The sequence below is a fragment of the Epargyreus clarus genome, unplaced genomic scaffold, assembly GCF_041222505.1.
Source record: "Epargyreus clarus isolate Ecla_fem2 unplaced genomic scaffold, WU_Ecla_fem_2.2 ptg000024l, whole genome shotgun sequence".
Lineage (NCBI taxonomy): Eukaryota > Metazoa > Arthropoda > Insecta > Lepidoptera > Hesperiidae > Epargyreus > Epargyreus clarus.
In genome coordinates, this window is record NW_027332231.1 from 8,111,251 (window position 1) to 8,128,497 (window position 17,247).

The 17,247-nt window shown below is 36.0% G+C and overlaps 1 protein-coding gene across 1 annotated transcript in view; it reads left to right on the plus strand.

The window, feature by feature from the left end:
- Dscam4 (Down syndrome cell adhesion molecule 4) overlaps positions 1 to 17,247 on the plus strand; it is a 273,148-nt gene that overhangs the window by 213,595 nt on the left and 42,306 nt on the right. The window contains exons 5-10 of the mRNA XM_073086430.1: positions 1,150 to 1,305; positions 4,664 to 4,795; positions 8,302 to 8,437; positions 14,888 to 15,072; positions 15,737 to 16,009; positions 16,880 to 16,981. Of these exons, the coding sequence (XP_072942531.1) occupies positions 1,150 to 1,305; positions 4,664 to 4,795; positions 8,302 to 8,437; positions 14,888 to 15,072; positions 15,737 to 16,009; positions 16,880 to 16,981 (984 nt within the window). The remainder of the gene's footprint in view (positions 1 to 1,149; positions 1,306 to 4,663; positions 4,796 to 8,301; positions 8,438 to 14,887; positions 15,073 to 15,736; positions 16,010 to 16,879; positions 16,982 to 17,247) is intronic.

Below are 17,247 nucleotides of genomic sequence, written 5' to 3' on the forward strand. Positions count from 1 at the left end.
TGAAAACTTTTAAAGGTTTCTCAGGCATACAGGTTTCCTCACAATGTTTTCCTTCACCGTTTAGGAAAGTTAAAACTGTATAATAATCCTTAAAATTGCTTTGATTTTATTTTATCGTTATTTGAAAATCCTCGCGTTTTAAACGGAAAAGAATATTTCTCATAACAATAAAATTATTTCAGTCAAAGCGGGTTTAACTTTATTTCTAACTCAGAGAGAAAGAGCTTTAAACCACTTATAACAAGAAGTCCGATTTAAACATAAATTCCGAGATATAACAGCTTCATAAAGATATTCCGCACTAAATCACGGAGCTTGCAAAAAATCTCAGGTGTAGGTAAAGGACGTAAATCACAGAGGAAGGTATAGAGTGGTCATTCGGACGCCAATTTATATAACAAGGGTTTTGCTCTACATCAAAACACGTGTAAGCCAACAATCGTGATTTAAGAGGGTTTCTTTTATCTACATCAAACTAGGTCGGAATGTCTTCATGTTTAAACTATGCGGATATAATTTACAATTTCTCAATAAATATAAGAATTTTGTTTTATATTCGGATTCTGTTATTTACCTACGTGTTTAGTTAACATTTACAATTTCACAGTAAATATGAGAATTTTATTGTTCAAATCATGTTTAACTAATGATGTATTTTCGCAGCAGTAGCCACAGCTTATTTATATACTTATCTTAAATAGATTGTATCTACATTCGATAACCGATTGAACTGATCGATAAGTATAATTTGGTTTGTTTTACATACATTAATTAAAATTAAGCATCTCTTTATTATCCTATTATAAAAATTAACATTTAAATTAAAATTTCGATTCACTTTACCCTACCCTTCAAACCAGAACACAGCAGAGGTTAACACTGCTCTTATTAGACAGCAATAACACCAGTGTGGTAAGGGAGACATACTTTTCTGAGGCGTTCTAGCTTAGTCGTCAGGGACAGCGCCGCATCTGTGGCGGACCTCAGGTAGGAATATCTAATCCGATCTGGGGTTGATTACAAATGTCCACGCGCATCAGTAGCCACTTACCATCAGGTGGACTGCATGTTTATGTGCTACTCCTATATTATAAAAAAAAAAATTTCGTTTTTTTCCTACGGTGTCACTAATATGACTTTTTGTGGTAGTGGTCAACACACCCTGGGAGGTGCACGTGCCCGACGAGTACGTGATGGCGGGTAACGCGGCCGTGCTCCGGTGCGTGGTGTCCACACACTACGCGGAACGGATCGACGGTACCGACTGGTTCAGTGACGATGACACCAGTGTCTTTCATTTTTTAGGTATGGATTTTCATTTGTAATGCTCATGTAGCTTATGCTTAAATTTTGTTCTACTTCCGATGTTAATTCGGATGTATGTGAGAGTCAAATCTGGTAACAGTATTTTAAACTATGAACTTCAACCTACTCAAATTTTGCGTTCATCTTCGATTTCGATGTATGATTAGTTTAGTGGCTTTATTCTTAATCTAATTTACCAGTAACCAGTCGATATATACACTCAGAGGATACCAGGTTTGAACCGCGGCGTAAAATGTAAATGATGAATTCAGATTTCTTTTCTGCTCTGCAGCCCATAAATCAACCCACAATAATATTTCGATATGATTTAAATTTCATGCTGTTTCGCCTTTACAATATTAGCGCTGTCCCTCTCGTCATAGATTCAGTAGAGGATTTCTAGTGGGATACAAAATGACACTATGTAAAAACATAGTGTTCAGTGTACCAGTGCCCAGTGACTCATATTCGTTTATGACCCCACGAGAACAAAAGACAGTGTTTGGCTCAAACTAAATGCTGATTAGGGAGCGGTACACTAATTGCCTGGACATACGCGCTGTATAATGAGACTAATCATATCTGTAAGCGCTTTACATAATAACTATTTAACTGATGTTGTGCCAAAAAGTGTCCTGTATAAAGAGTATCTTTGTTTACTATATATGAGGTGGTGATTGTTATTGGTCATGGACATAAGCATCTACTCAATACCAAATAGGACTGGGATATCATTTTTGGTGACCATAGATTAAAACTAAATTTGACACGTCGCTACCAATTAGAACTAAATTTTACGCGCCGTGTACATGCAGATACCTACAACGTTTTGAAAGATACTTTTCAAAACCTGCAAAATTAGGTAATCATAGCATTTATAACACTTTTGAGCTTCATTATAAATACATTACATATTGTGTTGTGTTTATATATTGTTTATTCCAATGTAATGCATATGTCGTCGTCATCAATCCGTTACTGTCCCACTGCTGGGCACGAATATCCTCTCATAATGAGAAGGATTAGGTAATAGCCCACCGCACTGGCCAAGTGCGTGTTGGTGGACTCTGAAATCTCTTAGTTATGCAGGTTTCCTCACGATGTTTTCCTTCACCGTTTAGCTAGTGATAATTAATTTCTACTACACACATAACTTTGAAAAATCAGAGGTGCGTGCCTGGGATTTGAACATCGGACCCCTAAATCGAGAGGCCGAGTATCTTAAACACGAGGCTATCACTGCCCTATTTAGGTATACATTTTAGTATATTGTTTACTTAAGTTCAGTTATGTACACACCAACATCGTGAAACTGCAAACCGGAGTATTAGATGTAAATAGAATTTCGACTAACAATCCGATTTTCCGAGACAGTTCAAACTGTTTATATACATAGAAGATATTACACGAACAAGGTGCAATAACAGGCAGCTTGTGGCTTTCGCTCTGTCGCAGTGGACCGTAATACCAACGAACAGAATTCTGCTGAATAGGGATGGCGATCTGAAATCGATTAATCGAGGAATCCAATTTTTTGGACCAAAAAGTCGATTATTCTAATCGATCTCCAGTAATGCAACGGTTCGATGAATCGATGAATCGAAATTTGAGTTTTTTGTAGTTTACTGAATATTAATAAATGTGTTGTAAACATATTTTGCTGACGGAAACGTATTTCAGTGTTTTTTTGGTCCTGACGACTTCTTTTCGCTAGCTACGTCCTGAAAAGATCGAAAATCAATTTTCCGAAAATGATTAAACCTCGTTTTTTTTTTGTAAATCGATTTACCACACTTCGATTCGACAATCGATCTTTATCACGAAGAATCGCCATCCCTACTGCAGAACCTCTGTATAAGCTCTGTGGTGCATTACAATTTGCTATTATACGATTGTTATATTTTTTGTAGCGGAAACTACGGTCTTTTGAATCGAAAATTTCTAGTTTTATTTAAATAATGGCTATCGTGTTTTTGGTAGGTATATAATAAGTTTACGTTAATGAATGTAAATGATTTTTTTGGCTGTTTAGGACTTTGACATTTTTAAGCGCTTAATCCTATGTACCTAATGCGCCATGTGGAGATTTCAGGTTCAATTCCCGACCAAGTGATATTACAATAATGACGTCATATTTGATGATGGTTCTAGGTCTGGTTACTTGTGCAATTGATTTATTATTATGTTACCTTTATCGTTGTAACCAAAATTATTTTAAACAAGAATAGGCGTACATAAATATTGTTTGATATTTTTATGAAAAGGCGTCAACAGGTCTAACAATACATCAAAGTGTTTGTTGAAAGGCTTTTGTGGAAGGATTTATTTGTGTACGTAATGTAATAACAAATACACGGGCCCATTAAAACAAAATGGATCGCAAATACCGAACATGCTTCTTAAACCGTTCCATTCACCGAATATTTACGTACCGTTTCATAAATATTCTTCCACTGTTTAAAAGCATTAATGCTAAAGGAATTATTACGCCAAAGTGTTTTGGGAAAGGAGAATATTCGGTCGACGTTAAGAATATTTCGCTCACGAAATTTTCTCATCGAAACAGTTAGGGATGTGAGTGAAAAATATCGATTAATTGATAATCGATTATGTATTCGTCAAAATCAATCGATTAATAAATAATCTAATATTGTAGAAATATTTTGATTTGAAATCAAAATTGGCTGACGAAAAAAAATGTAAATAGTCTCTGAAAATTTATTGCGAAAAGAAATCGTTGCCGATTGCTACCTTTAATTATTAAACAATCGATTATTAATATTCAAATATCGATTAATTCACAATTATAATCGATTTTGTTACCAAACGATTAATTTTCAAATCCCTACGGAACACTCGTCAAGACGACACACGCAATTACGTTGTCATCACATATCGCGTATTCCTAAAATAAAATCGTTTTGAGAGAACGTTTATACGAATCTTGAGGTTTATTGTATTATCTTTAACAATGAATTTAATCATTGTTCTGAATGAATTTGAAAGGAACAGCGATCTGTATCAACAGGGTCTTACAAAAATAGCTTTGGTCTTATTTAGACACTAAGTATTACAGTTTTGAGAAGTGCCTAGTAATTCACTTACGTTATTATATGTATGTGATTCAGAAATACTTTACCTTCTTATATTTCCTACCTACTTAGCCGCCAGGATCTTATACCTTAGGTATATTGAAGAAAAACTGTTTTGCATTATCATTGTTCTCTCAAACATAAGTCTATAATTCACATTGTTTATAATGATTCTCTACTTCCTTATTCTTCGTTCAAATATATTAAATCTTGTGTGCTACGAGAAACACCTTTACCTAGATATTTAAACAAATTGTGGTTTTCAGGGTCTAAATATTCGCGGCTAGACGACGGGTCATTGTACATAAGCGCGGTGAGTTCGCGCGACCAGTACAGCGCCTTCGGATGCCGAGTGAAGGACCGTATCACCGGCACTGTGCACTCTAGCAAGTACTTTGGTGAGTTTCATATTATTTATTAGCGTTCGTATGAAAGTATTTAGAAATGGAAAGGCAATTGAAATGCAGGGGCTTGATCGTCGTTCATCCGTCCTGTATTTAAGAAGAGTATTTATTGCCTGTCATCAATTCGTCAGTTCTACTATACCTTATGTTATATTGGGATTATGATTTACAATGCCATAACAAGTAAATAACAAATGTTTCGTGGTTATTCGTATCATCATCAACCCATTACTGTCCCACTGCTGGGCACGGGTCTCCTCTCATAATGAGAAGGATTAGGCCATAGTCCACCGCGCTGGCCAAGTGCGTATTGGTAGACTTCACATACCGTTGAGTTTTTTTTTATAAATCTCTCAGGTATGCAGGTATCCTCACGATGTTTTCCTTCACCGTTTAAGCAAGTGATAATTAATTTCCAATACGCACATAAATTTGAAAATCAGAGGTGCGTGTCTGGGATTTGAACCTCGGACCCCTCGATCGAGAGGCCGCGTTTCTTAACCACTAGGCTATCACTGCTGCTAGGTTATTCGTAACCATACAAGAATTGTTATTGAAATACATCTCAGATATGTGTTTCTTCAACCAAAGACTAACTACTTGTTACTACACAAAAACGATAGTAACGCAGATAATCATTTAAAGAAAAGACTTAAGGTGGGTTGCATCGAAAGCCCGATTAAAGTTTGCGTTAACGTTAAATATAACAGTAACTTTGACGGTAGCGATGGAATGTAAGAATTCTGTTTTGCACGAATTGATTTGTCATTAACATTACAATTTTTATTCGAATTTGACAGATAGGTAAGTTGACAAATACAGTAACTTTAACCGGTCTAAATCGAGCGGTTAAAATTAACTATTAGTTATGACGTAATTTCAACCTAACTAAAATGGTGCAACTAATTATTTTTTAACCATGAATTTGACGGCTGGTTTGGCTTCTGTAAATGTTAAAGTTGCATGATGCAACCCACCCTAAATCGTAGTTTGTTATGGTTGACTTTTGGGGTCACATCAAATAAGTATAACATTCAGCCCACAGACAACACAAACATGAACATCTTTCATAATCCGTTCCCAGGGCGTACTTCGTGAAAATCTTAAATATTAATACAGTCAGTCATATAAGTCTCATAAAACTGCCATCGTCCCATACATTATAACATATTTTATGCATTATAAGCATTTGTCAGCCTTCAAAACGTTTTCGCGGAATATATTTATGCCATTCAAACGAGGATATAGCCAGGATGGAATAATGCAATAGGCAAGTATGCGGCAAAACGCAGGATAGGATAATGCAATGGCAACTATGCGGCAAATAAAATGCTCGAAGTATTTTCTTTACAAATATTACAAAGCGAGCTTCGTATACCTACTTATAACCAAAAAGAGTGCTGCGCAACTATTGTAGGACATTATTAGGTTGTACAAAAAGGAATTGTGATGTCAAATATTTACTGGAAATTCTATTTTTTATAATATTAAAGTAGCAAATTAGCATGCAGTCCACCTGATGTTAAGTGACTACTGCCGCCTATGGATGACTGCAATCAACTTCGGAGACTGCCGATAGTTCGTTGCTATCATATTAGTATGTCTCCCTTACCACGCCCTTTAAAGCAAAACACAGCAGTGGTTAATAATGCTGTTATAAGAAATAGGCGGTGGTTTCTCTGAAGTCACCCACGAAGGGTTTTTCCTTCAAATTATATGTATTTCTTCGCTTTGTAGGTAGGCGTATACATTATCCTTTGAAATTAAGAAGGTGCTCAATTGGTCCTATGTTTTATGTATGTATGTATGTATGTACCATGTTATACAAAGAATTAAACGCTTGTTTCATTTTGTTATATCACATCATTGTACACGAAAATAATATGTATTTGTCTCTGATTCTCATTCTTAATGATATTTTGACATTTGTGAAGGATTTAGGTACGACTAGGCTTTGTTTTGGTTAAAAGAAATCGTTTTCTGTTTGGAGTAGAAATGTTAATAAAGCTTTTTTATAATAAATTATTTAGATTGTAACATATAGGTAGTAGTTCTATTCGTAAATTATTGTAAAGCTACAAAAAAAACTCGACCCGTGAAAAATCTTTAAACTTAATAAGTATTTTAACGTTAGTATTTTAAATAGATTTGCTTTCGGCCTCAAATATAATTAGATGCACCACGTGAATTAAATATTTCTAGCACTTTCATATTTTTTTTGCGTTTCAATCTCTCCTTCACTAACTAGACCCAGATAATGTTATTTATATAAAAATATTGATTATTTTATACCGGATCATAATATTATACAATGGCGTAAGACGTGCTCATAAATAACGAAATGGTATGTTGTAAATCCAAGCTGGAGGTCTTATCAGCAGTAAAAACCGACCGGTAGTGACTCGGGCTCGCGCGAAAGTGTTCCGTATATGGCAAAGATTTTTAACGATTTGAAATGACGTTACGTTATGCCGTAATAAATTTAAATTTGTTTAATAACAGATATATGTAATTCGTATTTAATTACATACACTGGCGAGTATTATTATTTTCTAGAGATATTTTAGGAGCGCGGTACTGCCCCTGCCAAGTCAAAAAAAGCCTTAGCTGTAATTATCTTTTCTCGATGTCATTGAAGGCTAATACATAATAAAAAATACATTATATTTGTATACTATAAATACAAACATCTACTAGCACGAAATTTGTTAGGATTTTTATGTATTTACAAAATATATTCACAGTACTACAAACTTATTTTGTAACACCTTTTTATACCGATTTACCCATCAACCACCTTCCATTATTGAACCCTGTTATGAAGCTTTCAGGGTAAATATGCAATATTTCAAGTTTTTACTAATTTAAAAGAGAAATAGACTAAATCACAAATAAAACCAAAGTAAAATAACATACCAGTAAAGTTATTCCAAATTTAATACGGAACACCAAAATTCACTCGTTCAGTGTACAGCGCCACGCGAAGCAAAGATAAATCATGTATCTTATCATGTGGCTATGTTTCCACTTTACGTGATGTATGTCAGAACTTTAGAAGTTTATACGTTGTTTGAAAGACACGAGAAACTTTAAATGACACAAGAGTGTATCTATTCACTACAGTTGCCTTCGTAATGTAACTTTTAAAAAACTGTATTCCACTTCATTGTTTGTTTCACTTCATTGGGCGGGAAAATCATTATAACAGTATTTAATTATTTGTTAACAATTTATGTGTGTTGTACTACTCATCTTAGATTTAGGCATAGATTTCCTTGAGTTCCAACCCCTACGGTTGAATTCCAAGACATTATAGTTACTTAGACAAGCGATTGTCTGATTCGAACAGGCAATGACTGGTATGTAAGAGTTTCAAATTAGGTCAATTTAAAAAAAGATTCCAATAGATTTTTTAAAACTACCACCACTGCTGGAAAATACTTCTTCGCTTAGAGTCATTCTATGGTCGTATTATTTTATTATTCTTCTTTTGTTCTTAGGTCACATCATAGTCACAGAACCAAAAGGTGGAGTGAGGCCTCGGGTGGCTGTGGAGTCACGTTCACGGCGAGTGCAAGTAGGCCACGACGCGCGGTTGCCCTGCGCGGCACACGCGTGGCCGGTACCAAGCTACAGGTAAGACACTTCTATACTAGTCTTCTTGATTCGACTTCTATTGCAATCCGATCAAACTTTCAATCTAATCAGCCAGCCAGGTAATCAGTTTTCTGTATTGCAATCTCTAGTTCGACTGAAGTAGCATCACTGCCAGAGCTAGTTATTTCTAAGTTATAACTATAGTGCTAAGTTATGTTGTGTTTAGGTTTAATTGTACAAGGCCGAGCAGCTCTAGCATGACAAGATATGATTTTCATGAACACGTGGTGACACACCTACTTCTGCCATAAAACAGCAGTGTCAAGTTATTCTGGTTTGAACACAGACACTCGAGGATCTCCAAATTGGAGGTAATCCGAGGTAGCATCGCATCTGGGGCCGACCTCAGGTTGGACGCCAATCTTTATAACGTCAACCTTATAGGAGTCCATGGGTGATCACTACAGCCCCTAGTCTGTAACTCGATCACTACATTTCATTATAAAGATAGCACCAGACTCAATAAACACGCGTTTCTATTGCAAATTATTTATCTAAATGTCCAGCAATGTCAGTAAACGTATTAAGGTTCAAGAGAGACATTATATTTCACCGCCACAGTATGACACTTACACAGATAGGTTCTTGACATGTTAAGCTGGCCCTAAGCCAAATAAACCCTCAGACTTAAACAATATCCACTTAAATGTCAGCCACCCGAAGCCATTAGTTCGTTTAAATTGTAGCTATGTCCACAGCTTCAACGTAGAACCTTTGTGTATATATCGTCTATAAAATACAAGTCGCCAAGGAGCATATAGTCCATCTAACGTTCAGTGGCTACGGCCGTCCATGTACATCTGTAATCAATCTCAGATAAAAAAAGATTTTTACCTGAGATCGGTCCAAGGAACTGAGTTAAAAAGCCCCGATCTCATGCGTATCAATGTCTCCCATACCACATCTCTCAAACTAGTGTACGCAGTAGCGCTCAACACTACAGTTATTAGGCAGAAATAGGTGTGGTGGTGGTGCCTCCGAAGACGAACCATAAAGGTGTCTGGAACGAAAAGTATACAAAAGAAATACAATATTATTGATACGTATCATATCGTACCGTACCGGACCAGATCCAACTGTATCGAATATCATATTCTAGTTAATTCCTACCGTCTAAAAATATCCTAAAATCGATCAAACGGAAACCAGATATCCTCACCTGCGCATTGATCGCTTAATTTGTACCTATCCAATTAAGTTCATAGTACTACTATAAACAATATCGGTAGCCTAACACAAAGTTGGAAATATTGAAACTTAACACTTCTTGTTTAAAGTTTCATAATTTTCTATATAACGTTGCATGTAATATGTTCTTCTCAAGCAGTGTGTAGAGATTTATAATTAAACCTAATGAGGTCTTACAACAAACTTTATAATGATTCTTTGTGTAAAACTTTAGAAAATCCTGAAAAGAAGAACGCACGCAAAAGCGACGTTAAGCATTCCCTTTTCATCCCCAAGGACTAAAGGCCAGGCTATACCAAACTTCGACACTTGACGTCTAAAGAAGCTGTCTCGAACTGCGGCTAAAAGCGTCAGGCTGACTTTTACACACACGCATAGCATAGCAAATTGGTCACTATAATCATGTGCTATATTGAGAACGAGCTATTACCCGCGGCTTCGCTAAGCGTTACGAAGTAATATTTTCATTCCCTATTTTATCCCCTTAGGGGTTATAATTGATCAAAATCCTTTCTTACCGGATTCCTACGTCATAACATCTACCTGCATGCCAAATTTCAGCCCGATCCGTCCAGTGGTTTGGGCTGTGCGTTGATAGATCACTACGTCAGTCAGTCACCTTTGAGTTAAATATATTTTTGAGAATTTATGGTTTCATACAACCATCAACAGTGAACTGGGTGTAATTTCTGGTGAAGCAGTGATCTAAATTATGAATTTAGATATTGATTCTGTGAGATTGCGCACTTATCTTTAAATGTGATTATGACAGTAAAAATACGGAGAATACTAATATTATACTACTTTGAATTTGGTATAATACGAGTATGTATATTTATCTTATCATTTTAACTTAACCCCATGTTACTGTCTCCGTTTTACTGTAGCCTTCAAATTAAACTCAGAGGAATGCCTAAAACTGCTGTTATAAGGCAAAAAATAGTTATAGCGTAGTTATACCAAAACGTGTTCAATATTCATTTCTTCTAACAAAATTACAAAGACATACTTAGTTTCGTTGTATACACTGATGTATCGTTAGACCTACTTGTATTTCTGATTACACCGAAATCAGACAAACATGCAATCATCAGCAATAGAATCCGATCCGATTGTATCAAAAATACTTTTCCACGAGACTACGAAAAGAGATTTGGCTGGCGTAACAATCCTCTATTCAACACACGAATGACACAATAAAATTTGTTTCGGAATCAGAAAAATATCTGCAGAACTATCATCTGACTGAAAATATCAATTTGAATATTTCATCTTTTGTAAGCTGGTGTGGCTCGTTTAAATTGGTCGTTTTATTTTGTCGTGGATCCGTTTTGATCCTGTGTCGAGATTTTACCGCAATTTTATAATCCCAGCGCGACGTGATTCGTTTTAACTGCCAAGGAGCAATTTAGCGTGCGAAACCCGGCAAATTGCATTACACTCTCGTAAACGTATCTGCGTCGATTATACACTTAGTATACGTGTGTGCGTATATTCGTCGGTAGGGAGTCTGGTTTGAAATTATTATGTTATGTACGGATCAAAAAATACTAATAGGAGGCGTTCTATATTGATCCTCAAGGATAGCATCTGTGTTCTTTGGGCTTTACGCTAGTAGTGGGCGTAGTGGTGATACCTCCCTGATCGAACTGTACGCTACATTCTGTATCCTTTAAATATCACAAAGGAGCATACGTAGACTTGTGAGCAAGATTTAATAGTATCAAATCACGGTCCTAGGATTCCCTAATGATCTTGAACTATGTGACGAATATATAGTGAAACAAGAAACAAAATTTAAATAAAAGAAACTTGTGAAAAAAAAGTATATAAGTATAGAGTAGTACATCGACACGTATTTTGAATTTTGCTAACACGGCAAACACAGTTTTACGTGGAAAATCAATTCCATCAACTCTTGACGACTCAGTCAAATGAAACCCAAAGTTTCATAATTGCGGTGAACTGAAATTTTAACTACCAAAAAAAGAAAATTTTGCATGTGAAACTGAATTGCATTACGACCTCCTGAATGTATTTGCGTAGTACAGCATAACTTATAACATACATACATCTACAGTGTGCAATCTGCATATTTATAGTACCGGTGATAGCTCCGTCTGAATTTTTTATGATCTTAAATACCTCTATGACGTGCGGTATATTTTATCGTATCTACGGATTTGGCTATAATAGAGAATTACACATACTTATCATCAGCGCTGAAAAAGTATTTCTGTATTATTCAGGCAGATTGCTAGTTTTATTTCGCAAAGATATATGTATATTTTTGTGTACTTAGCATATAACATTGCAATATTCTGCATGACACAATGTCAAGAATATTAATAAGTTGAATAATATTGCCCAAGTACGTGTGCATTGTGAATAGAGGCCGATAAAATCGAACCATTAATATACGAGCACATACCCACTGTTTTGTTCGCAAAGCACTAGTTGTCAAGACAAACAACTGAGTTAAGCACTCGGTATTTGTCCAAGGACCGCGAAGTTCCACGATTTGGAGAACACCTAAACAAATAACTATGCAGTTCCTACCTTATGTGTGCTATGTAGCTTGAAGTTACGTATACTCTTAGTACTTTACTATACCACAAGTTTTGCAAATACTTAGACGTAAGCGCCGGATTTTTACGTTCGCGAAATTTGAACTTCGCCGCTTTATTTTTGACGTAAAAGGAATGCTTTGTCACACGTTCCTATAAAGTTCATCAGTTTATAACATTACTACTAATTACAAATAATTTAACAATAACCTTTAGCCTTATTTTCATTCCTTCTCCAGTACGGGTTTATGCATATTTGCAAACCTTCCACCAACCTTCTATTTAAAAATACTTTTCTCAATTGCTTTTTGATGCTACATCATGGCATGATGGATGTCCCCTTGAGAATAAGACAAGTACTAACACAAGAAAGAACCGTATTTTCCCGGGGGCTCACAAGAAAATACTCCTGGTTCAAAAGCGTCATATTATACATTTATGCCAGACATAGTAAGAATGCCTTCTGGAACACAGCTCCTTTCAAAAGTATTCCTTAAAGAACATAACTTGGAGAACATTGAAAACGCCACACAGCGATTCTATGAAATTTCGCCCAGGATATTAGACGGCATTTTCTTTAGCTCGTCTTGAAATTGCCCCAGAGCTGAGTGGAAAATATGCAAGGCAAATGTTGTTTTCCATTTCTGTTAGATATTCCTGAAAAGTAAAATGCACGCAAGTCCAATAAATAATGCAGGGTAGTGTAATATTAAATTGCAGCTGTTTATTAAACACATTTGCATTTATTGCTCATATCTACCAGACTCCTGATGATAATTATGTAAAACACCATAGATTACATTGGTAAATAATGCGAATACCTTTTGATATTAGTCGAATGTATTATCTCGCTTACCGTGCCACGTTGTGCCCAAAGGTGGGGCATAAATAATTGCAGCCAAATCTAAAAATTGATTATGTGTTATGACATTGTAAGCTTTTACCACATCAACAAATATGTTGAAACCTTTTAGCTAACAGCTCCGAGTATATAAAGATGATACTGTTAACTTGTACCCGTAGACTTTTGATTTTTTAAGATCTTTGTCAAATTGCAAACTTTTATCAGATCACCAAACAAAACATTTTAGTCCCCAACTCCCAGTCTATAAAGTTGCTGAAGGTGCCAGCACAAAAGTTGAACAGCACCCGCTTCCTATTGTCCGGATAGTCCGGATATTACAACGGACGCAGATGCTATCCGTACTCTTACAAATAGGTTTCAATCGAATTAACATAACAAAATTTCGTTCGCCAGTTAATAGCGTACAATATACGTACGGATCTAAGTTTACGGGTTTACAATCCTGTTTGCAATCCGAGCTTCAATAGCTGTATACAAACCATATACAAAGTGATTGTTCAGAATGTTGCTATTTATTTTGTTTTGATGTTTTATTGTATTCAATTGAATGCGAGGGGTGAAATAATCAACAACTGATAGACAAAATTAATTGCTTAAACTTTTCACTAGTCCAATACTATTAAAATGTTTTTTCATGACATTGTTTTTTCCCATCATTATAATGAACATGCATTAAGGCAATAATTCAATGATTCTACCATCTATAGTGCTAGTTGAAAATGTCACAAATTTAAACAATTCTAAGAGATGTTATTGGCACACGAATTACCTTGGTTGTTTTTCAAGGTATATTAATATAATATACTCAATTGTACAATATACTCAACTAGAAAAACACAAAAGAAAAACTATATTTATTTAATAAGAAATGAAGAAACAAATTATTTGATAAAGTTAGAACCCGGAGGCTTATACGAAATAAAAGCTTTTCATTTTGTTTCATCATATTTAATATCATTTCATTTCTATAATTTCATTCCTTTAGCTTTCTAGTATTATAATTGGTCGCCAACTTTTTGTAGTCGCCCTATTTATTTTATTTGCTCAACGAGTGATTCAAAGCATTTACTAGGTTTCGTAAATAACTCCAGTTTGCAATGTTCGTATTATACTGGAAATACAAAGGAATTGTACTGAAAATTCTAGTGCTTTTCCTTTGATTTTCACTATTTGTTCACTGCAACAGCTTATTTACGATTCTAGCGTCGGAATCTAATTTGCTTTGAAAGTGATATCCGACTTAATTATTAATGTAATTTGATTAATGTTCCTACTAAAATATGCGACTGCTGAAATAAAGCCTGAATTCTATCAAAGACACGAGTATTGTTTAAATATTCGAAGCACTCCTATTAATTTCATTCGCTTGTATTTATAATGTTGTACATTTATGAGAGCATAAAGTTTAGTGAATTTAATATTGTAAATAAGTATGTTATTAATAATAAATAGTGCTTTCAGGAATGTAGGTTGTCTATTGATCATATTTTTAGGGATAATTAACATTTAAACTGTAATATTATATTAAAAATATTTTTTTACACATTGATCTCCATCTATGTCTACAGTATTTAATGAGATAAACACACAGAGTCCAAAATGTACACGCTTACATTATTTAATTAAAGAGGGCCTAGGGTCACTTTAATTTTCTTGATCAGACCATCTCAACATACATATAGTCCTAAAAAAAGGTTGACTTGCCACAGTTTAACTCGTCTTGGACAGGAATGCTTGACGGGAGACAAATTAATTCGGTGACCGTCGGTCATATTGCTCTTGATTGACCATTTATCATTTGTTCAACAGGTGGTTTCGCGAGCACCACGAGCAGTTGACGCCGATAGAGAAGACCAGCATGTGGGCACGGTCGACCATCGTGGGTGGGCTGCTTAGCGTCCGCGAGGTGCGACGGGAGGACGCGGGACGCCTCGTGTGCTGGCTCAACAACACTGCGGCCGGCGAGTCAGTACACTTCACGCTGATCGTGACAGGTAAAGTTTTGTACATAGCTTATTTAAGGTGAACTATATTCAACTTACAATAATTCATAGATGCTAGCATGATTTTTATGCAATTTAAACGCGGAAATAGTTAATTGGCCACTATCGGTCATGTATATTGTTGAACATATCTTTTGTTCAATAATATACAAAGCCGGTTGCTGTTTTCGAGGATAAATTTTAATGCCTCATATTGATATCACTATAGCTGAATTTTTGAATTTAGGTACATAGTAACTTTTTAACAAAATATTTAAAATTTGTTTAGAAAATCCGACTTAGTCGGAACTACTGCCGCTTTGGACAAAATATTCTAAAGTGAAAATACAAAAGATATAGATACTCGCTGCGAGACACCAACATCGCAGTTCGTTTTGATTTGGTTTATGCTCTAACGTTGCTCAGGGCATTTATTATTACATCGTACCTTTTACCGGATGATACTGCTGTATACTTTTCTTTATTAGAATTAATATACTAGTTCCAGCTTTGCACAGGCTTTAAGATAGCAGTTTCATTCCGTTTTGTTTTAAGACAAACGGGGCTACGCGACGTCGTTATCGATTGATTTCCGACCGTAAAGCAGACGTTTTATTCTATCCCGGACAATGGGGACTTTTGCTTTTATTCAAGCAGGAAACTCCCTTTGTTGCAGAACCAATCTCCGTCCGAATAAAACCTGAAATGTTGCGAACGAAGCTGAATGCCGACGCCAGCTTTGATTGTAAGGTATCCGGTCATCCAATAGAAGCTGTGTACTGGGTCCACAATGGGCGGTCGATGAAGCCGTCGGAAAGGATCAGGGTATCGGAAGACGGTCTCCGGTTACACATCAAGGGTGCGCAACAGAATGACGAGGGGTTCTATCAGTGTTTCGCGAGTAACACGCGGGATCAAGCTTATGGGGTTACGGAGTATATAATCGAAAGTAAGTTTTGAAACTCCAACTGTTATCGCTTGTCTTTATAATAAACTAGTTTTTGCCCGCGGCTTCGCCCGCGTTTAAAAGACAATAAAATAACGTACTAACATACATAAAACTGAAAATTCGTACCTTCAACTTTGCTAAAGATCATCACTTGATCAAATGCATAGTTAACGATTCAATCCTTACTAATATCAATTAAAATAATCGATGTTTTGGGTCCAAAAGATCGATTCTCCGAATAATCGATCTTAGATCGCCATCCCTCGTTCCCGTGGGATTTCCGGGATAAAAACCGTCCTATGTCCTTTCTCGGGTCTCAGACTATCTTTGTACAAAATATCATTAAAATCGGTTCAGTGGTTTGGGCGTGAAGAAGAGACAACCAGACAGACAGATAGACAGACAGACAGAGTTACTTTCGGATTTATAATATTAAGTAAGGATTCAATCACAGTTACAGTTCCCAGATTCGAATCCAAACCTTCTCTAGTCTCTCAAAGTCGAGTGTTCGCTAAAAGTAAAGATCAGAAAAAACCTATACGCCTCGTACCATGAGAGACCCTCATTACATCTTGAAAATAATATAGATTTTACCAATCTGCAATCAGCATATTGGATTAAAACCTTATTCTTCTCATTTTAAGAGACATTGACACCCACCAAAACGCTATTAATAGTCTCGTAAGGAGAGGCCCTGAAGCTGAACTATAATAAAAATAAAATATTCTCATTCATATTAAATGTATTTGCACACTCAGTATATATTTCCAACAAACCTGTTACCGACGAAACTTTTTGAATTTTGTGTGCTCAGTCCAATCCTCAATATTGACTAGTTGTTGGTAAATAAAATGTGGACTCTGTTTGCAGATGTAGATTCGAAGAAATCCAGTGGCAACCGATCGCGGCGGGCTCCGTACGCTCGGAGTGCACACACTCATGATACCGATTGGAATTTTACGGGTACCAGAGGTAAGGTATTTTTTTATAACAGTAGCAGACAAACATGCAGTCCACCTGATGGTAAGTGGCTTCTACCGCCCATGGACATCTGTAATCAACGTCAGATAGGATTCGATTCCTACCTAAGGTCCTACCACAGATGCGCCGCTACCCCTAAGGACTAAGCTAGAAAGCTTCAGAAAATATGTCACACTTTCCACACCCTTCATACCAAACCACAACAGCGCTTAACGCTGCTGTTATGATGCAGAAATAGGTGTGGCTGTCGTGCCGTC